The sequence below is a fragment of the Pantherophis guttatus genome, chromosome 4 (assembly GCF_059756535.1).
Source record: "Pantherophis guttatus breed Tessera chromosome 4, ASM5975653v1, whole genome shotgun sequence".
NCBI classification, from domain to species: domain Eukaryota; kingdom Metazoa; phylum Chordata; class Lepidosauria; order Squamata; family Colubridae; genus Pantherophis; species Pantherophis guttatus.
In genome coordinates this window covers 80,624,975-80,648,107 of record NC_142066.1, presented here as the reverse complement: position 1 = coordinate 80,648,107, position 23,133 = coordinate 80,624,975, and the positions used below count along the sequence as shown (strand labels likewise).

Sequence of the window (23,133 nt, the reverse complement as noted above, 5' to 3'; positions counted from 1 at the left end):
GCAGGAGCGTCTCCCTCCTGAAGAAACCAGATTGCATCAGGATATAAACAAAATTGTTGCGGCCAATGAATACTTGGCGGATGCCTCCTTGAACTCCGTGAAGTTTGCTTCACAAGCACTCGCTTCCACAGTCACATCTAGGAGGCTCTTTTCGCTACGCCATTGGAGGGCCGATCTCAAGGCAAAGTGGAAGCTGGCAGCGTCCCCATATAAAGCCCCTAGCCTTTTTGGGGCAGCCTTGGACTCAGTTCTTGTAGAGGACAAGGACAAACGGAAGGTGCTCCCGTCATCGTCAGCTGGAACGCCGCTATACCTTGTATTTGCATCGGTAGCCCTTTCGGACCAGCTCAGGGCCCGGTGGGCCCTCGTCTCAGCGTGCTGCGTACCACGGTGGAGACCGTTTTCCAGACAGACATTTCCACGACCGTGGCAGGACCCAACAGCCAGCCAAACAACCTTTCCGGGTTTCCGGATTCAAATTGTACACACGAGGAAAGTGACTCCCGGTCATTGGGTTCCATTGGTGGGCGGCTTCAATTCTTTTGTCGCCAGTGGGCTTGGTCAACCTCGGAGTTGTGGATGCGTCGCACTATCTCCTTCGGTCTCCATTGAATTCAATGGCCTTCCACCAAGTCGCTTTGTCCGTTGCCCGGTTTCGAACTCCCCCGCACAGAATCTCCTAATGACATTGGAGATTTCCCATTTATTGGACATAAAGGCAATAGACCAGCACCGGATTGGCTTTTATTCAGTCCTCTTGGAACTGGTCTTGTGTGTCTTTCAGAATCACGATTTTTCGATAAATTTCGAGAAAAGTCATCTGATTCCATCCACGCACCTTTTACACCTGGGAGCGGTAATAGACTCTGTCAGGGACCAGGTGTTCCTGTCTCCACACCGGGTCCAGAACATTGTCGAACTGATTCATCGGGTTCTTGCCCAGGAGAAGATTCCACTGCTGCTCCTCTCCCGTCTTCTGGGGATGATGGTGTCTTGCTTCGATATCATTCCCTGGGCACGCAGACACTCTCGAGCTCTTCAGTGGTTTCTGCTCCCTTTCCAACGTGCGGGCCGTTCCAGCTCGAGTCTAGAGGTGTACCTTCCACCACAGGTCCGGATCTCTCTCCATTGGTGGACATCTCCGTCTCTCCTCAAAGGTTGCAACTTTCTGGAACCAGACAGACTGACTCTAACCTCCGACGCCAGTCTTCAGGGCTGGGGGGCCGCACCTTCTCAACTTGGTGGCACAGGGTCGTTGGTCGGAGTCCGAGCAAAGAAGCAGCATAAATCTTCTCGAGTTGTGAGCAATCAGGCTAGCTCTCGTTCTCTTCAGTCAGGTGGTGGAGGGCCATCACATCTTGGTCCTAATGGACAATATTTCCGCCAAGGCGCACATAAACCGGGAAGGGGGTACGAAGTCTCGGGAGTTGATGTTCGAGGTGGAGAGGCTGTTCACTTGGGCGGAACGTCATCTCTGTTCGATACGGGCAGACCACATCTCGAGGGTGGCCAACATCCAAGCCAACTGGCTCAGCCGGGAGCAGATCGACCCGGCAGAGTGGCAGCTCCATCCTCGTCTGTTTCAGGAGCTCACGACACGCTTCAGGACACCAGTGATCGACCTGTTCGCATCTCCAGCAAACGCTAAGCTGCCTCTGTTCGTGTCCTGGTACCCGGACCTGTTAGCGGAGGATCACGACGCCCTAAAATGCTCTTGGCCCGAGGGCCTCCTGTATGCGTTCCCGCCAATTCCACTGATACCTCGTGTCATTTGGAAACTAGTGGCTCCCAATTGGCTTCGGCGGCCGTGGTATGCAGACCTCGTGGCTCTTTCCATCACCAGTCCTTGGGTGATCCCTCCTCATCGGGTCGCTCTGTGCCAGGGGGCTATATCTCATCCAGAGCCTCAGTGGCTCCGGTTGGCCGTCTGGCATTTGAGCGGAGATCCCAAGAAAGAGAACTTGTCGGATGGTGTGGTTGGGATGATTCAAGCTGCCAGATGTCCTTCCACCTCTCGCATCTACGAGGCTTCGTGGAGAGCATTCTGCAACTGGTGTTCCCGTCACCATGTGGATCCCACTTCTGCTGCGGTTAATGACGTCCTCGAATTTTTCCAAGCTGGTTTTGACAAGGGTCTGGCTCCTTCCACGTTACGTCGCCAAACAGCAGCTTTGTCCATGGTGGTCACGTGTGCTACCTTCCACTCTCTTTCCCAGCATCCGCTCATCAAGGGTTTCCTACATGGTGCCACAAATTTGCGGCTGCCTACGGTACATCGCTATCCGTCCTAGAACCTCCCCCTGATGTTACAGATGCTGACATTTCCCCCTTTCGAACCGTTGGGGTCGGTTCCGCTGAAACTTTTGTTGTTTAAAGTAACCTTCCTGCTGGCTATAACTTCCACCAGGAGGGTGTCAGAGCTCGCTGCTCTATCTATCAGGAAGGACCTTTGCATTTTTCGGGATAGCACGGTAATATTACGTCTGGACCCTTCTTTTACTCCCAAGGTGAACTCCTGGTTTCACCAGGCCCAGGAGCTCATCTTGCCGGATTTTTGCCTGTCACCTCGTGACCACAGGGAGTAGCGTTGGCACACACTTGATGTTTGTCGTGCTCTTCGACACTACATTCGTAGGACTGCCGAGTTTCGCAGGACTGAAGCTCTCTTGGTTTCCTTCCATCCAGCCGCTATGGGCCAGAAGATTTCGGCCTCCACGGTTGGTTGGTGGATTAAGGCCTGTATCTCTATGGCATATGACTTGAGCGCTACGCCACTTCAGGGCAGGATTTTGCCGCATTCCACCCGTAGTGTGGCCACCTCGGCGGCCTGGGCGACACAAGCTTCAGTGGTGGACATTTGCCGGGCAGCTACCTGGTCATCGGTTACACCATTCATTCGCCAGTACAAGATTGATACTTATGCTTCAGTAGAGGCTTCCTTTGGTCACCGGGTATTGCAGTGTGTGCATGTGGATGGGGCATCTGGGGGCAGTCAGCCTCCCGCCCTAGGGGTTTGAGCTTGGGTATATTCCAGCTATGGATTGTGGGAGCAGCGCTCAGGAAAACGGACGTTGACTTACCTGAACGTCCCTTTTCTGAGTGCTGCAATTACAATCCATCCCCACCCTGTTTCTGATTTTGGTTATGGCTTCCTGCCCTTCTCCTTCTTTTTCTGTCAACGGTGTTGGACGTGGGACCTTGCTTTGCTATTATCTTTTGACTCTCTGTTATGCAGCTTTACCGCGCCTTCGTGAAAGACTGGAAAATCATGGGATAGTAGGCGTGGTCAGGAGGAAGAATTTGAATATTTCACTCAGCTCCTATCGGAATATGAGGAACAGCCCAGCTATGGATTGGTCGCAGCACTCAGAAAAGGGACGTTCAGGTAAGTCAATGTCCGTTTCCTCCAAATCCATCTTATTCTTCAATTATATTTCCATTTTGTATTCAATCCACTAATTTTAGATATAAAAATATGACATAAAGTTTACTTGATGTGATTAATAAAGTAATAGGCCTATTATTTTTAGGGTCAAGTCTATTTCTTTAATTTTTCCAATGGTAGGACAATAGTCTGATTACAATCGGATGGAAATTGGCTTGTGACAATACACTCTTTATTCTGGTGAATAAAATAGCCAGAATGGGAGGGAGGGGCACCAATCTTTATTTTTCCTTATTAATTCTGGAGAGATGAAATCACAATTGTGTAATAAAATCTTTAACCTCAGTTGTAGACACTGGGTGGTATCATGAAATGATTTCATTATGAAATCATTATGAACTTCTGAAAGTATAGCATTAACAGTTGTTACAGAAGTGATCCATTTATATTTGTGTGATAGAGCTAAAATTATCCATCTATAATTGACTAAGTGCCAAAACCAAGTGATAGCTGCACTTTTAACTTTAGCATTTATCTTTTTGGAAAAAGAAATCAGAATAGGGTTTTCCTGATAATTTCAGATATATAATATTTTTAATACTAAAATAAGTGACACTTATATATTTTGGATGTCTGGTTATTCGTATACTTTTTTTAGATGCTTATACTTACACTTAAAAATGTTTATATACTTTGGTTGTTTGATTTGGATGTTTTCCAAAATTATTCAACATAAAATGTCTTAGCTTCTTATTCACATTCTCCCAAAGCAACTATTGCCAGAGTAAAAGAAAAGATAATGCTGCCAGATGGTTTCCTTTCCCAATTTCTGCTAATATTGCTTATGGTAAATTGAAAACAAATAAGAATATTTTTAAAAAATGATTATTTCAGAAGTTGTATCTGTTTTTTAAAAATAGTTATTTTTTCTGAATTACTTTTTTGGAAAATTTTAGGTCCTTCAGAAAATAAAAAGGAAGAAGAACTCAGTCCTCTGAAAGTTTTCTCACCAAAGACTCCTGTAAAAGCAGCTTCTAACACAAAACCTGAGCAACTTCCTAATAGACAGAATGGTTTGTGTTTCCTAATTCTGTATCCTGAATTGATTGTATTATATAGTTCAAGTACTAGAAAATGAGAAACTCCTTGTGTCAGTTACTGGTAATAAAAGAAATTGCTGGATAACTATAACAAAAATATATGAAATTCTATTTAGCATTTTTTTAAAAATTGATTTCACATCCAAACTGATGCTGTGATAAAGAATAACATGGAAGCGTTGACATGTTTTATAGAATTCTGCCGATATGCCATCTGGTCCTGGAGTTTTATTGTTTTTTTTGTTTTTTCCTTGCCTCTATTCTGTCATAGTGATTGGTCTATTCAATAACTCTCTATGTGATTCTTCTAATCCTTGGGTGCTTGTTTTATTTAAATATTCTTTAATATCTTCTTCCAAGATCTCTTCTTGTTCATATAATTTTTGGAAAAAAGTTTTTGCAATTTGTTTTTTATCTTCATTTCTATAGTATATTTCTCCTGTATCATCTTGCAGTTGGTGTATTGTTCTTTTCTCTTTTTCTTTTTTCAATTTGTACACCAGCCAGCATCCTGTTTTGTTTGCGTGTTCAAAGTGGTTCTGTTTTGCTAATTTAATTCTCCTTGCTATTTCTGTTTGTGTGATCAGATTAATTTTATGTTTTGTCAAATTTACTTTTCCTTTAATTGTTTTGTTTTAAGGTTCTTTCTGTAACTCGGATTCGTATTTTTTAAGTTCCTTTAACATTTAAATTGTCTCTTACTTGTTGTTTATCTTGTTATTTTTCTTCACTGTGTATGCAATTGTCAAGCCTCTTATATAGGCTTTTGCCGTATCCCATAACTCTTGGAGTGACGTTTGCTCTTTTGTATTTATCTTTAAAAAAAATATTCATTTCTTTCTCAATCATCTGTGAGTAATCTTTATCTTTTAATATTTCCTTGTTCATCATCAATTTTCTCTTTCTTCTATAACCTTTCCATACTACTGTTACCGGATTATGGTCCGCCCAGGTATTTGTCAATATCTCAACTTCCTCCACATCTTTTCTGAGTCCTGTCGTCATCCAGACCATATCTATTTTAAACCACGATTGATGTGGGCTAGAATAGAATGTATATTGTTTTTTTTCTTTATTCACCTCCCTCCATATGTCTTGCAGCTGTAGTTCCTGTGTCATGTCTTTGAATGTATCTGGAAGTGTCTTTTTCTTAATTTTATTACTCTTATTACTCTGTTAATCTTTTTCCATGTCCATAATCGCGTTAAAGTCGTGTATTTTTTTGAAAAAATTATTTTGATTTCCATTGGGTGCATAGATTGAAATCAATAATATTGTTTTTAATTCTATTTGTATCTCAATCATCAAGACCCTTCCATCTTCATCTGTGTATATTTGTTTTGTTTTCAGGTGCTTCTTAATATAAACTACGATTCCTCTCTTTTTTTGTTCTGCTAATTAAGTGTATAACTTTTCTAATCTTTGGTTCTCTAATATTTTTTGGTGGTGTTTCTTAATATGGACTTCCTCTAAATTTATAATATCCATCTCCAATTTTTGTAATTTTGTGAATGTTTGGGTTCTCTTGGCTGGTGCATTTAATCCATTTATATTGATTGAGATCATTTTTATTTCCCGTTCCATTTTTATTCGTATCTGTTTGTTGTCCTTAATCTTCTTGTGTTTCTTGTTACTATTTGTGTTTTTCCCTCGCTCCCTCTCTTTCCATTCTTTCTCTTTCCAATCTTTTCTTGTCTTCTTGCTCTCCTTCCGTTTCTTCTGCGGTATGTTCCTCTTGGCTTTTTTTCTCCGGTTCTTCTCTGCTTTTCTGGTCTTCCTCTAGCACAAAATGGTGGTCGAAGAACTCCTGGGCCTTTTCCAAACTGTCAATCCTAAATTTCTTCTCTTGCCAAGAGATTAAGATGCCTTCCGGTATCAGCCAGCGGAACATCACTTTGTATTTGTTTAATTGTGCTGTGAGGAAGTTGTAATTTTTCCTCTGGTCCCTTACTCTTCTTGGAATCTGTTTGAGTGTTATTATCTCCTTCCCCTTATATAAGATTGCTTCGTCTCTCATCTTCTTGTAGATATCTTCTTTTATAGTTTTTTTTGTGAATCTGATAAGGATAATTTTATTTCTATACTGCCCCTCTCCCGAAGGACTCGGGTACAGCCAGGTCAAAACACAATACAAATATCACAATTTAAATTTAAAAAATTATTAAAAGTATTACATTTAAGGCCAATTAACTAAAAAACCCAAAAATTTAAGAATTCCAAATTTAAAACTCAATTATGAAATTAGCCCTGCCTGTCGGAAGAGCAGGGTCTTAAGAGTACAGCGGAAAACTCGGGAGGTCAGAGATCTTGCATATGTCTGGGGGCAGTTCATTCCAAAGAGCAGGGGCTCCCACAGAGAAGGCTCTCCCCCTGGGTGTCGTCAGCCAACATAATTTGGCCGACGGCAACCTGAGGAGTCAATCTCTGTGGGAGCAAACTGGTTGGTGGGAGGCTATCGGTGGTAGAAGGTGGTCTCGTAGGTACCCAGGTCCTGAGCCATGGAGCGCTTTAAAGGTGGTAACCAACACCTTGAATCGCACCCGGAAGACCACTGGGAGCCAGTGCAGCTAGCGCAAGAAAGGTGTTACATGGGCGCAACGAGTTGCACCCATAATTACCTGCGCGGCTGCATTCTGGACCAGTTAGAGCCTCCGAGTGCTCTTCAAGGGGAGCCCCATGTAGAGAGCATTACAGTAGTCCAGCCGGGAGGTAACAAGGGCGTGAGTGACTGTGCGCAAGGCGTCCCGGTCTAGAAAGGGACGCAACTGGCGAATCAGGCGAACCTGATAAAAAGCCCCCCTGGCCACAGCCGTCATATGCTCTTCTAAAGACAGCCGTGCATCCAGGAGGACGCCCAGATTGTGAGCCCTCTCTGTGGGGGGTAGAGATTCACCCTCTATAGACAGCGATGGCGTCAGCTGACTATACCGGGACGCCGGTAGCCACAGCCACTCGGTGTTGGAAGGGTTGAGTCTGAGTCTATTTCTCCCCATCCAGACCCGTACGGCCTCCAGGCAGCGGGACATCACGTCAAGGGCATCATTGGGGTGGCCTGGGGTGGAGATGTACAGCTGAGTGTCATCACGTACTGATGTACTCTCACCCCAAAACCACGGATGATCTCACCCAGCGGCTTCACATAAATGTTGAACAGAAGGGGTGAGAGGACCGACCCTTGCAGCACCCCCCAAGCGAATCGCCTGAAGGTCGACCTCTGCCCCCCCGCCAACACAAACTGCGAGCGGTCGGAGAGGAAGGAGGAGAACCACCGCAGCCTATTCCTAACCCCCTCAACCGCTGCAGCATGATACCATGGTTGATGGTATCAAAAGCCGCTGAGAGATCTAATAGGAGCAACCTCTGTCCCGAGCCCTTCAGAGATCATCCACCAATGCGACCAATGCCGTTTCCGTGCTGTACCCAGGCCTGAAGCCTGACTGGTAAGGGTCCAGATAGACAGCTTCATCCAGGTACTGGGGGAGCTGTCGTGCCACCACACTTTCAACAACCTTCGCCACAAAGCGAAGGTTGGAGACTGGACGATAATTTGCTAATACAGCCTGGTCCAGGGAAGGCTTCTTGAGGAGGGACCTCACCACCACCTCCTTCAAGGCGGCAGGAAAAGTCCCCTCACTCAGAAGCATTTATAATCCCCTGGAGCCAGCCTCGTGTAACCTCTCGGGAGGCCAGTACCAACCAGGAGGGACATGGGTCCAATAAACATGTGGCAGCACTGGGGACTTCCGGTTGGGGATCATGGTGGCAGGGTGCTGTGTGAGAGAGCTCCGCTCCACGGCACTACCTTTTTCGCCGTGTCTTGGGGACCCTGAGGGGCGAGATCGCCCGGAGAGCGTCTCGGACAAGAGAGGGGATCTGGAAAGCGAGAGAACGGCGTGCAAATGCCTCTCGCTTGGACAGGTTCCTCTGCCAAACCGGCATCGGTGCGTCTGCCGTTTAATGGCGGACCCGAAGTCGCGATCTCCAGCAACGAGGAAGCGAGGAGTTCAGGGCAGTCAACGTGAGAAGGAGACCCGACCACAAATCCCTGGCGATCGTAGGAGCAGACCTCAAGGAACTGCGAGCTGAGCCAGCTAATAGGACTCACGGCGATGGGAAGGCGGTGAATATCAACAACAGAGCAGGCTGATCAAGTGTGAACTGCTGGCGGGGCTGCGAGGAGGAAGGAGAACTTATTGTGCCGAGGGAAGGTGAAATCAGCTGTAGACACCTTCGTGTATCGATCGTGGATGAAGAGGCTCAGACTCAGATTTGGTGGATAATACCGTGAGGATATATTGCAATAATAACTTCTTGTTGTCATCTTCCAGCTGACTGGCTTTTCCCGAAGGAAGAAACCGGAAGTGCAGCCATATGCTATAACAGATACTTGAAACTTGACAACAGGAAGAACTGTGTAACATTCTGAGCTGCGATCTTTGCTCCCAATTGTGTTCCTGCTTATTAAGACTTGCTGATTGTTGGATCTATTTGAGACCTTTTCTTAATTAACTGAGAAATCTCTTTAGGCGGAAGAACTCCCTTGAAAGTGGCAGTAGTCAACTAAATAAGAGTAAAGAACTTCATAAAACACCGTTTATAGAACTCTTTATCAACTATCAATATTATTACTGATACTAATATCAGTACTAACATCAATTTATTAATCTATTAATTAACTTATTACCTTATTACCTTATTAATTATTCTATAATTATCTCTCTATTTATATAGTTACGAAACCTTTCTTTCTTTCTTGGTCAACTATTTTAGATAACTTTTCCTGTCTCCCTCTAAGAGTACTATATATTATCCTGTAAAAACCTAATAGATTTTAACTTACTCCTATTGTATAATCTTTTTCTATTTGAATTGCTACCCTTTTATATTTAGCAAATTGATACCCATAGTTATACTTATATAAGAATAATTTATAGATTGTGTGTGATGAATTTAATAAGGGTGGAATAGTATCTCTGCATTAGTATTGCAAGGTTAATATTGAAGAGATTGAGTATTTATTACGATATATAGATTTGGATTAATTAACTATACTTAATTTTATATATAGATACAACCTTGATCATAATTGGAATGAGCACTTAGTAATCATATTGAGTTTATATATATAACTTCGTATAATAATATTTGTAAGTACTGTTGTGTGCAGACAAGAAAATTGGGTAAATTTAGGATTAGATGAATTAAGTGAATCTTGCTATTAGAAGAGAGGATAGTGGATGATAATTTGGAAGAACATCGAGGTAATTTTGACGAACCAGAAGAGAATCCTAAAGGAGATGACAAGCATTTCATTGGCAGTATTTAAGACTGGGAAGAAAACGTCCTCCAACCCTGTATTAACAATGTCCTCTCCAGCCCAGCAAAAATCCATTGAGGTACTAACAAAAGTGGATAAGTCAGCAATGTTACCAACCATTCAAGCAATAAAGTGACCCTGTCAACTATTCAAGAAACGATGCTCCTGTTACAAGAAAAAATGACTAACAATCATGTCAAACTTAAATCTGATATTCACTCTATCGATCAGAAAATGAGTGAGATCCAGGAGTCCATCCATAACAACGAGAAAAAGATAAAGAAGGTTGAGACAAGAGTGGAGCAAAATGAGAGAAACCTTGACTCGATCGATCAGAAATTGATGGCACAGAATAGGGAGTTGGAAGACTCTATTATCCAGCTCGAGATGGACCTGGCAGCTTTTTACCTTCGTTTTCAGAATGTGGTGGAGGAAAAAGACGAAGACCTGGGAGATGTTATGGTGGACCTAATAGCTGGAATTCTACAACAAGATAAAGATGATATTATAAAGGAGCTGGATGAAATTTACAGGGTGCAAACCAACTATGCCAGGAGGAATAAACTCCCTCGAGAAGTTCATGCCAGATTTGCCCGAAGGAAAGTGAAAGATGTGCTATATAATATAGTAAGAGATGAACCTGTTAATTTTAAAGGCAAAGAAGTAATAGTACTGAAACAAGTTCCTAAGAGGGTTTGTGATCTGAGAAGAGACTACAGGTTCTTGGCGATATAACTAAACAAGAGAAGCATTCCCTTTAGATGGCTTATACCAGAGGGAATGCTCATCACCTGGCAAGGGAAACGGATCAAGATCGACAGTCTAGTCTCCGCACAAGAACTTTTGGACCAACTGAGAGGTGAGGAGGAAGGCCAAAGTAGCAAGGAGGAACTGGATATAGCCTCCCAGGATGAGATCAACGCACAGTTAAAAAAAATCTAAGGAAGGTACACTAGAGGATAAGGAGTTAGAAGAGAAGGAAGCCAAAGAAACTACAGGAAAGAAGCAAAGACCACAAAGAGCTGTAAATATAAACAAAAACTACGTAGTTAGTTAGATAATGGAGGGTTGGAAATTGTTCTCTGTGAATGTAAATGGTTTAAACAACGGAAGGAAGAAAAAATATATTTTTTCAAAATTGATCAAACTTAACCCGGAAATAATTTGCCTTCAAGAAGTCCACATAAAGAAAGAGGAGAGGAAATATTTGGAATTTGAGAAATTTGGCAAATGGTTTACCTCTCTAGCAGAGAAAAAAAAGGGGGGGTAGCATTATATGTAAAAAAAGGAATTGGTGCTGAATTTAAATATTCAGATGATAAAGGGAGATTTCTCGCAATTGAAATTAACAGGGGTAGTATCACAATTTTAGTAGTAGCCATTTATGCTCCAAACAGAAACCTAGGAGAATTCTACAGGAAATTAAGCAATAAAATAGCTGAATTGGAATATACAAATATTTGTATTATTGGGGACTTCAGCGGGGTAGTAAACCCAGAGGTGGACCACAAGAGCGGATTAAAGAAAAAAACTAAAAGGGATTTGGTTGATGAGCACAATCTAGTAGATCTCTGGCATACGCTACATCCGAGCGATAAGCAATTTACATACTACTCAAATCCCCAGATGTCCTGGTCAAGGATTGACATGTTTTGGGTCAGTAGAAATTTAGGGTTAGATATTCATTCGGTTGAAATTACCCCGAATGTTTGGGCTGATCACAACCCTTTAGAGATTAAGTGGAAGAGCCCAAATAGGATTAAACGAAGGAGATGGAGACTAAATACCCATATTCTTAGGGAAGTAAAGTTTACTAAGAGATTGCAGAGGGATCTACAATTTTTCTTTCTGGAGAATGAGAATCAGGAAACTCCACTAACATGTGTTTGGGATACAATGAAAGCCTACTTAAGAGGGTTAGTAATATCGCATAATATATATATAACAATAAAGAGAAAAGGAAGGCTCAGAAGGATTTGCTGGCCCAACTGGAAGAAATAGAAAAGAGACTACAACAAGACCCGAGCGATATTAAAATAAAAGAGCAATGGATAACAGCAAGGCATAAATTAAATTTATTGGAACAGGAAGAATTGGCGAAAAAAATCAAATAATCCAAACAATATTATTTCGATAATGCAAACAAACCCGGGAGATGGCTATCGTACAAATTAAAAAAAGAGAAAGAGAAGAATATTAGAGGATGAGGAGGAGAAACTTGAGTTTGTCAGACAGTACTATGAGACATTATATAGTGAGGAGGAAACTTCAATCGATAATATTAATCAGTACTTCGCTAAAGAGAATCTCCCACAGATAAAGGAGGAGGAAAGGGAAGCGTTAAATAGAGAAATTACAATAGAGGAACTGAAGGGGATAATATCCAAATTAAAGAGTAACAAAACGCCTGGTCCCGACGGCCTCCCAGGAGAACTGTATAAAAACCAGAATCTGGCAGAAATACTCATACCAAAACTTTTGATAATATGCAACGAGGCCCTGAGAGGCTCTAGGATCCCAGAATCGTGGAAGGAGGTGTTCATCACATGGTAGGAAAAGAAGGTACCGATCCCAAGCAAATAAGGAACTACAGACCGATCTCCTTACTCAACACGGATTATAAAATATTTATGGGAATATTAGTGGGTAGGTTGAAGATAATATTAAATAATTGGATTCACCCCGACCAAAATGGGTTCCTTCCCGGTAGACAGATTAGGTCTAATATGAGAGTGGTGATGGATGTGCTGGAGTATTATGAAATGCACTCCGAGAAACAGCTGGCCATGGTCTTCCTCGATGCCCAGAAGGCTTTCGACAACTTAAATTGGCGATTTTTGACCCAACAAATCCAAAGAATGAATTTCAGGGGGTATTTCGAGGAAGCGATAAAAGCAATTTATGATAAACAGAGCGCAAATATTATACTGAATAGGGATGTAACTAAATCCTTCCGGATTGGTAAAGGGGTGAGACAAGGCTGTCCACTTTCTCCACTCTTATTTATATTAGCCCTGGAGGTATTGTTAAGGAAAATTAGGCAAAATAAAGAAATACGGGGACTGGAAATTAGGAATGAAACCTTTAAGATTCAAGCTTTTGCCGATGATGTAGTGTTGATAATGGAGGACCCATTAACAACAGGGCCAAAAGTATTGAAAGAATTAGATGAATACGGGAAGCTGTCAGGATTTAAATTAAATATGACAAAAACTAAAATGTTAACAAAAAATATTCCAATAAGAGAACAGGAAATACTAGTAAATAATTTGGGTATCCAAATAGTTAAGAAGATTAAATATCTAGGGATTTGGATTACTGCCAGATGCTCAACCTTAAAGGAAGATAACTATACACCCTTACTGACAAAGATAAAGCAAGATTTGGATAGGTGGGGGAATTTGCAAATATCGTTCCTCGGTAGGATAGCCACTGTCAAGATGAGTGCTCTCCCTAAATTAGTATACTTATTCCAAACCACTTAGTATTGACAGAAAATATTTTTCGGACTTAAATGGGACAGTAAGGAAGTTTATCTGGGGAGGGAAAAAACCGAGAATTGCATTACGGTCCTTGCAGGAAAAAAGGAATAGGGGCGGATTCGGACTCCCAGTTTGGGAACTATACCACAAAGCGGCCAACTTAGTATGGCTACAAGAGTGGGCCTTATTAAGAGATAAGAGAATTTTACAACTGGAAAGGCACGACCTATTGAGAGGCTGGCATGCCTACCTCTGGGACAAAGGAAAGGGGAGAGGGATATATTTCCACCAACATAAAATTAGAGATACATTAATGAAGACATGAAAAGAAATCAGGCATAAACATTATTTAAAATACCCAAAATGGATATCCACAATGGAGGCACTGACCCATCCAAATATGTTAGGTAGGGAGAAAATGGTCACCTATCAAGATATCTTGGATAACAGTGGTAACCTTATACCCAATGAGACACTAAAAGAGCAAGGGATCCATATAGATTGGTGGCCGTATTTACAAATTAAATCCCGATATAGTAAAGATAAACAAGAAAAAGGAATAGAGATGGGGACAAATAGTTTCGATAAGGTATGGCTAGGTAGTGAGAACAAACTATTAGCCAAATTATACTCCTACCTGCTCGAATACGACAGAGAAGGAGAAATATTAAAAGATCAAATGATCGCTTGGGGGAAAAACATCGAATCAAAGATAAATCTTGAGTGGGAAGAAATATGGAATAGCAATCTTAAACTGACGAGAGCAACAAGCTATAAAGAGAATCAGTATAAGATGCTATATAGATGGTACTTAGCACCATCTAGAATTGCTAAGATCTACCCAAATGCAAGCTCCAAGTGTTGGAAATGCGGTCACCACCAAGGTACCTTCTATCATATGTGGTGGACGTGTCCGGAAGCGAGGAAGTTTTGGAAAAAAATACAAAAATGGATCCAAGAAATATTAAAGGAGGATATTAACTTCCTCCCGGAAATCTATCTCCTGGGAGTGCTAAAACGAACATTTGGAAAGGACAAGAAATATTTGATTATTCATATTGTCACAGCTGCTAGACTCTCCTATGCCTGATATTGGAAAGAGAAAAAAGGACCAACCGAGGAACAGATAGTCAATAAGATACTTGACTGTGCAGAAATGTGCAGATTAACGTATGTGTTAAACGGAAAGGAGGATTCAGAATTTTATACGATCTGGGATCTGTGGTATAGGTGGTTAGAAATTAAATGCAAAAGTTAATACTCATATGGAATAACACACAACGATTAGTTAACCCTATATATTATTGTACCTTAATTAAACAGTAATCAATTTTATACATAAGAATTTTTGTACAAACTGTATAATTAATTAGATAATTGATTAGATACCGCACTTGTAAATATACAATATGACTACATGTTGCCGAACCGTAGTTTGAATTGTAATATATTCTTAATTCAATAAAATTTCATTAAAAAAAAAAAAACAAAACATGTGGCAGCACTAAGCCTTTCCAGAATCCTGTCCACGTCCTTGGGAGCCACAGGGTCAAACTCTTCCCAGATAATGTTCTCAAGACCTACCCCCATCTCCCCCCCTGGACTCACCCAGTCGGAGTCCAAGCCTTCCCGAATCCGAGCAACTTTATCATGCAGGAACTGCACAAACTCCTCAGCTCGACCCTGCAAGGGGTCTTCCTGCGCTCCCCCCCGAAAAAGGGAACGGGTCACCCTAAACAGAGCGGCTGGGCGGTTCTCTGCAGATGGGATAAGAGCGGAAAAATAGTTAAATTTTGCCACTTTTATCGCCACTAGGTAGGTCTTGATATAAGATCTCACCAGTGTTTGGTCGGATTCAGATTGACTAGTCATCCAGACACTCTCTAGGCATCTTTTCCGATGTTTCATGTCTCTCAGCTCCTCGGAGAACCAAGGAGCCAATTGAGATCGACATCGGTCAGAGGCCGCGGTCTAAAGCCCCGGTGGCTGCCCTATCCCTAATAATCACCGCCACCCCACTGCCCCTTCCCTGTGCCCTCGGCTGATGAAATGCACGGAAACCCGGTGGACACATTTCTACGAGGGGGATCTCCCCCCTCCTGGCCCAACCAGGTCTCCGTAATCCCTGCCAGGTCCGCACCCCCCTCCAATAAAAGGTCACAAATGAGGGGGGCTTTATTAACCACCGACCTGGCATTACACAACATCAGCCGAGGGCCCAGGGCCTGAAATTCTGTGCAACCTGGGAAACAAGACACGCATTGGGGGCCGGAGTACGCAATTGCTCACAAACAGTGCGTGCACCTCTTTTGGCAATTTGTACCTGCGGGCATAATTTGAATGTATTCTGTAGACCTTGTCAATGTCCCTTCAGATATCTTCCTTGTCTCTCTGTATTGCTTCTGCTAGGATTCCTGCCATTATCTCTCCTAGGTCTTCATCTTTACTTTCCGCTATGTTCTGGAACCTCAGGTAGAAAGATGCCTTCTCCATCTCCAGATACGTGATCGACTCTTCCAATTCTCTGTTGATTGACACTTGGTTTTGTTCCAACATTTCTATCTTCTTATCTGTTTGTTCCATTTTTACCTCCACCTTTTGAATCCTTTGCTCATTTTTCACAATATTCTGTTGTATTTTTTCTATTTTGTCGCCCATTTTCTTGATGTTGTCCTTTATTTCTCCCACATCTGACTTCAAGTCCTCATGGTTTCTTCTTGTTTCCTCGTGGTTATTTGCGATAGATTCTTGTGTCTTGTTCATTCCTTCCTGAATCATTGCCAACATTGATTGAATGTTTTGTATACTAGAAGTGGAGGTTGTGTTTTCTTTCTCTGTTCCTAACATGGTGTCAATTGATCTTTGCTGTGCAGGAGATGCTGTAAGAGATGTCTGATTTGAGGTTATTTTCTTGTTTATCTTAGTTATAGTTGTGCCTGTGCTTGTCATTTTTACTCTTTGTTTTAAGTTTTCCCAAAATTTCATACACTAGCTTACTTTTGGTATCTTTAAGTTTGTGTGTCTATGTTAATAATTAACTTATATAATATACCAATCTGAAAATGGCAATCAATATTTATAATATTGTAAATTTGTCTGTATTGATACTCTTATCCCCTTAGTACGTAATTTGACCATTGTCACACAATGTATACTTCTATATAACTTTCTATATACTTATTCAAGGTTTTGTAGGCTTAAACTTTTCAATACCCTTATATAAGGGGGAAGGGAAATAAAGGGAGGGAAGTGAGGGAAAAAATTTAGAATTTTAACAATTCATTAATATGTGCTTAGTATAGTTAACACAATATATATAATCAATCTATGGTAATAAATAAATAATGCTAAACGTTACTAATAATATTAGTAACGGGTATTACAGAGACCTGGCTGGGCCAAGGGGGGGGTCCCCCTCGTAGAAATGTGCCCATCAGGTTTCCGAGCATTTCATCAGCCGAGGGCCCAGGGCAGGGGTGGAGGGGTGGCGGTTGTCATTAAGGAAAGTCTTGATCCGAGGGAGACCACTGTACCACAGATAGCAGGATGCGAGTCTCTCCTGGTGAAGTGGGGCCATGGGATGCAGATGGGCCTGGCTCCCTGCCACGTGACAGCGGCCCTGCCCGAGCTTCTCAATGTTATTGCCGGAGTGGCGGTTGATACCCCCAGACTGGTGGTCATGGGGGATTTCAACTTGCTGTCGGCCGGTGAGGCATCTGAGATGGCCCAGGAGTTCATGGCTTCCATGACGGCCTTGGACCTGACACAACTAATTCATGGCCCTACTCACACGGGAGGACACACTCTGCACTTTGTTTTTGTCTCTGGTCAGTGGTTGAATGGCCAGGTTATAGGGGATATAGCTATTGAGCCCCTGCCATGGTCGGACCATTCTCTCCTGAGGCTGGACTTTCTGACCGCTGCACCCCACCGCAGGGAGGTGGTTCCGCCCTAGGCGCCTGATGGATCCGGAGAGATTCCAGAGGGAGCTTGGGCCATTTCCTGAAGCTTTGGCTCACGACTCGACTGAAGATCTGGTGGCCGCCTGGGATAGGATGGCCGCCGGGGCTTTGGATCGTGTCGTGCCTTTGCGGCCTCTGGCCGGGCGTCGCACCTGTCCAGCTCCTTGGTTCACCGAGGAGCTGAGGGGGATGAAATGCCGGAAAAGATGCCTAGAGAGTGGTTGGAGGGCCAGTCGCTCCGAATCCGATCGAACACTAATTAGGTCTCATATTAAGACCTATTTAGTGGCGATAAAAGCGGCAAAGTGTGATTACTTTTCCGCTCTTATTGCATCGGCAGATAACCCCTCAGCCGCCTTGTTTAGAGTGACCCACTCCCTCCTACATCAGGGAGCGCGGGAGGACCCCTTGCAAGGGCAGGCTGAGGATTTTGCACAGTATCTGCACGATAAAATCACTCAGATTTGGGAAGGCCTGGGATCTGACTGGGTAGATTCCGGCGGGGTGGCTGAAGCGGGTCTTGAGAATGTTATCTGGGACCTCCTGCTTTGAAAGAGGCGGTGGTGAGGCCCCTCCTTAAGAAGCCGTCTCTGGATCCGGCTGTTATGGCTAACTACCATCCTGTCTCCAACCTTCGCTTTATTGCGAAGGTTGTTGAGAGTGTGGTTGCGCAACAGCTCCCGCAGTACCTGGATGAAACCGTCTATCTAGACCCGTGCTAGTCCGGCTTCAGGCCTGGGTACAGCACGGAAACGGCATTGGTCGCGTTGGTTGATGATCTCTGGAGGGCTGGGGACAGGGGTTGCTCCTCTGTTCTGGTCCTATTAGATCTCTCAGCGGCTTTTGATACCATCGACCATGGTATCATGCTGCACCGGCTGGAGGGATTGGGGGTGGGAGGCACCGTGTTGCGGTGGTTCTCCTCCTATCTCTCCGACCGGTCGCAGTCTGTGTTGGCAGGGGGGCAGAGGTTGACCTCGAGGAGCCTTGTTTGTGGGGTGCCACAAGAGTCGGTCCTCTCACCCCTCCTGTTCAACATTTATGTGAAGCCGCTGGGTGAGATCATCCGTGGATTTGGGGTGCGATGCCATCTGTACACTGATGACACTCAGCTGTACATCTCCACCCCAAACCACCCCAATGATGCCCTTGAAGTGATGTCCCAGTGTCTGGAGGCCGTGCGGGTCTGGATGGGGAGGAACAGGCTTCGACTCAACCCTTCCAAGACTGAGTGGCTGTGGCTGCCGGCATCCCAATATAGCCAGCTGGCGCCATCGCTGGCTATTGGGGCGAGTCATTGACCCCCACAGAGGGGGCTTGCAACTTGGGCATCCTCCTGGACACACGGCTGTCTTTAGAAGAGCATATGACAGCCGTGGCCAGGGGGGATTTTTATCAGGTTCGCCTGATACGCCAGTTGTGCCCCTTTCTGAGTCGGGATTCCTTATGCACAGTCACTCATGCTCTCGTCACTTCTCGTCTGGACTACGCTAACGCTCTCTACATGGGGCTCCCCTTGAGGAGCACCCAGAGGCTCCAACTGGTTCAGAATGCAGCCGCGCAGGTGATCACGGGAGCGACATGGCGCTCCCATATAACACCTCTCCTGCGCGAGCTGCACTGGCTCCTGGTGGTCTTCCGGATGCCCTTCAAGGTGTTGGTTCTCACCTTTAAAGCGCTCCATGGCTTAGGGCCAGGTTATTTACGAGACCGCCTGCTGTTACCGATAACCTCCCACCGGCCAATACGCTCTCACAGGGCCTCGTCAGGGTGCCATCGGTCAAGCAATGTCGGCTGGTGGCCCCCAGGGGGAGGGCCTTCTCTGTGGGAGCACCCGCCCTCTGGAACGAGCTACCTCCCGGAATACGGCTGATTCTGGATCTCCACACTTTCCGTAAGGCCCTGAAGACATTTTTATTACAGCAAGCCGGCCTGGCCTGAATAGATTTTAGGGGTTTTTAATTGTATTGCTAGGGGTTTTTAATTGGGGCGGCCGTTTAATTTAATTTATTTTTAATTATTTTAACTTTTATATTGCATGTTATTTTAATTCTCGGCTGTTCACTGCCCTGAGTCCCTTCGGGGAGAAGGGCGGGATATAAAAAATTAAATTAAATTAAATTAAATTAAATTAAATTAAATAATTAAATTAAATTAAATTAATTATTAAATTAAATTAAATTATTAAATTAAATTATTAAATTAAATTAAATTATTAAATTAAATTAAATTATTAAATTAAATAAATAAATATAAATTGATAGTAAATAGGTATATTGATAAGTAGATAGGAGGCTAAGAAAATAATTAATATAGGTAGCAATAAGGCAAACTTGTCTCAATCGTTAAGTACTGATTAGCAATCAAACTCCCACAATCAACTGTTCTTAATAGTTAATAAATAATTCTACTCAGGTCAAACAATTGTATATATACTTCGTTATTCATTATTCTTCTGCCTTGCAATCCTCCTTTACTCTTGCGTCATTTCGTGTTCTTTCCTCTGTACTGTTAGTTTAATGTCTCTCACCCGAAATGTCCAAAAGTCTAAAAGTCAAAATGTCCAAGTACAACACTTTTAGGTAATTAGTTCAGGCTTTCCAGTTCATTATTTTCCAAGTCTGTTCTATTTATCACTCTGTTGCTATCACCACTTCTCCAATCACCGTTCTGGATCAGTCACTCAATCACTGTCCCTAATTTTAGTAGCTTCCGTCAGTCTCATTGTCCTTGTTCTTAAAACGCCGCCCTCCTTCACAGTCTATTTATTTTAAAGTCCACACCTCTTTCAAAGCAATATTTAATTGTATATTTGGTAGCTTTCTGTCTCAGCTGTTCGCTCGCCTTTCACATTGTCGCTGTCTATCAAAACCGCCTTCCGTCATTCTCTATCTCCTCCGATCTCTAACTTCTCTCGTCACACCCACAGTTCTAGTCCAAGGCACTTTTCTCTATTTGGTCTGCTTATTTTATAATCCACACCTCTTTTGTTAGTATAACTTCTGGAGTTTCTCCGTTTCCACCGCCCCGTCTCTTTTCACGCTGTCACTGTCAGTCAGAAATTCTTCTTCCGCTCCTTCGCCATTTCGTCGCCGCTTATCTGGCTGTCGTTTTGCTGCTTGCTTGGAGTCTCGATCTCTCCGCTCTCTTCTCCCACTTTATAGCTGTACCGCACTCAATTTCTCTCCTTCGTTTCTCTTACCAATGCGATCTCTTATTTCGATTTTCGCTTCCTACTCTTCGGTTGTCAGCGCTTCAGGCCAGCCAAAATGGCTGGTTTTTCTCTAGCCGGAATTAAGAGGTTTCTCCTGAACCTTTGGGGAGATTGCTTTTCTCTCCGAGGTCCTTGAAGACTCCTCTTTTTTCTATTGATCTCTCCGGGATCAATAGTGCCTAAATTGGCTTCCTGGCTAGGAATATTGGAACTTCAAGAATGGAGCTCTCGTTCTCTCGTTCCAGACATGTTTACGTCACTGCCAGAAGTCCCATATTTACAAATAAAATCTAGGTATAAGACAGATTTGGTACAATTTGGATTCCAAAAAGAACCATATGAATTAGATAAAATTTTACAAGGGACAGATGATAAATTGATAAACAAAACTTATAATTACTTATTAAGATATAAATTAGAAGAAGAAGTGGTTAAAGAAAATATGATAATTTGGGCGAAGAATTTTGGATATAACATTGAATTGGAAAAATGAGAAAAATTATGGAATGTAAATTATAAGCTAAAATGTGTTATCCTACAAAGAGAACATGTACAAAATGTTCTATAGGTGGCACCAACCCCCTGTTCGATTGGCAAGAATGTTCCCAAACACCTCCGCAATATGTTGGAAATGCAAACTGCAAAAAGGAACCTACTACCACATGTGGTGGTCTTGTCAGAAAGCAAAACAATTTTGGCAGGCAATCAAGACACAAATAGAGGAAATCATACACCAGAAAATAGAAATTAGGCCAGAAACCTGTTTATTAGGAGTAATCACAGGACATTATGAAAAAGAAATAAAATATCTAATAATTCATATACTAATGGCAGCACGGATAGTTTTTGCCCAGAATTGGAAGCATGAGGATATACCAATAGAAGGTAAAATAATCAGTAAAATTATGGAATGTGCAGAAATGGACAAACTTACAAAGGAAATACAGGAAAAGGAAGAAACGGACTATTATTTAGCATGGCAGAAATGGTATAACTGGTTGGAGGAGAAGAAAGGAAAACAAGGATAGGGATACAAACGAGAAGATAAAAATTATAGATAAAAGTTAAGTACCAATTAAGGAACATAGTAAAGTAAATAAGTAGCTTAAGATATTAGAAAAAATAGGAAAAAGGTATAAATATAAACAGATTATCGATGCGCTAAATCTAAAAAGAAGATGTAAAGACTTGATTTATGTTTATTTGTTTTGTATGTTTTATTGTCGTTTGTATGTTTGTATTTTTTAACCAATAAAAATTTATTTAAAAAAAAAAGAATAACATGAAAGCGAAAAATGCTGGTAACAAAATTCATACTGAAGTTAATTAGTTAGCAGAAATTAATACTGAACCTGTCAACAACAGGCAGAATATCCAATTTTTAATATAGCTAGAAGGGAAAGCCCTGTTAACACATTCTTTTGCTATTAAGAGTGAATTGCTGGATGGTTCCAATTATAAATTATTTGGTGTGTGAATCTAGCCATTTTATCTTAATAAAAATAGTTTAGTCTTGTTTTTAAGCGAACAAAAATATTTGTTTCAAGAAAATTAAGTTTTTAAAAAAATATTTGGACTTGAACATTAATAAGACTACATTGTTAGGGGACAGAAAAAACAATGAACTGCAAGTAAATTGCTAAAACCTGACCCTTTTACCTTATGGGTGGAAATAATTACTTGTGATACTAGGTAGCATGTCTAAAAGAATCTATAATCATGGATGGATATCTATCCCTTATTCAGCATATAATGTTTAAATATGATTCAATTTAATTAAAAAGCACACTTTCAAAACAATGTGCAAATCAGTAACAGTATGGCTTGCTGGCTTTTTGTGGGTACTAATAACCACTTTTCCTCATATCTCTGTTTAAAGATGCCATTTTACATTAAATTCATTTCAAAAATTACTTTCCTTTTGGAATAATATGACCAAAACTATCCATGACAGTGCTTATTAATTTACACAACCTTTTGAAAATGCAATTTTAAATTTCTTTTTTTGTAGTTTTAATTTTTACACTCTTAGGCTATTTTGACATTGTTGACCACTTTGACTACCTCTTTTTTTCCCTTGCAATTCCTAATTTTAAGAATTTAAGGGTGAACCTGTGATCTAAATTATAATACAGTATAATATGGATTTATATTTTTTATTTATTCCCATAATAAAGTTACATCTTTACTGCAAAAGTAAAAAGATTATGCAGTCCTTTTGTCATTCTCTATGCAACTTGTTTCTAGTATGTGTTTATAGTATGGATAATATGACATTGGAAATTAAAAGAATGAAGCAAGAAATGAATGAAAATTTTGCAAAGCAAACAGCAGAAATGACAATAATTAAAGATGAAATTGAGCAGATTCATACACATGATGCAAAGATAGATCGGCAAATTGGAGAAATCTTTTTTAAAAATGAACAACAAGATAAAAAAAATTGTCTTTTGGAAGAAGAAGCGAGGAAATATAATTTGGTTATTCGTGGAATTCAAGAAGAAAAAGTGGACAATTTGCAACAACGAGTTTTAAAATGGCTCAATGACTTGGATACACAAATCACATTTACAGCAACAAATCTGGCAAGTGTTTTTAGAATTGGGTTTAAAAGACAAAACGGCTTAAATAGAAATGTACTTGTCAGATTTGCAAATCTTAGTGACAAATTGG

General features: G+C 41.9%; 1 protein-coding gene across 21 annotated transcripts in view; it reads left to right on the top strand.

The window, feature by feature from the left end:
- ANLN (anillin, actin binding protein) overlaps positions 1-23,133 on the top strand; it is a 144,024-nt gene that overhangs the window by 69,496 nt on the left and 51,395 nt on the right. For 14 of the 21 annotated variants that reach the window (XM_034411162.3, XM_087894045.1, XM_087894043.1 and 11 more), the window contains one exon: positions 4,342-4,458. The exons of the other annotated variants lie outside the window; for them this stretch is intronic. In XM_034411162.3, coding sequence (XP_034267053.1) covers positions 4,342-4,458 — 117 coding nt within the window. The remainder of the gene's footprint in view (positions 1-4,341; positions 4,459-23,133) is intronic. 21 annotated transcript variants of the gene reach the window in all.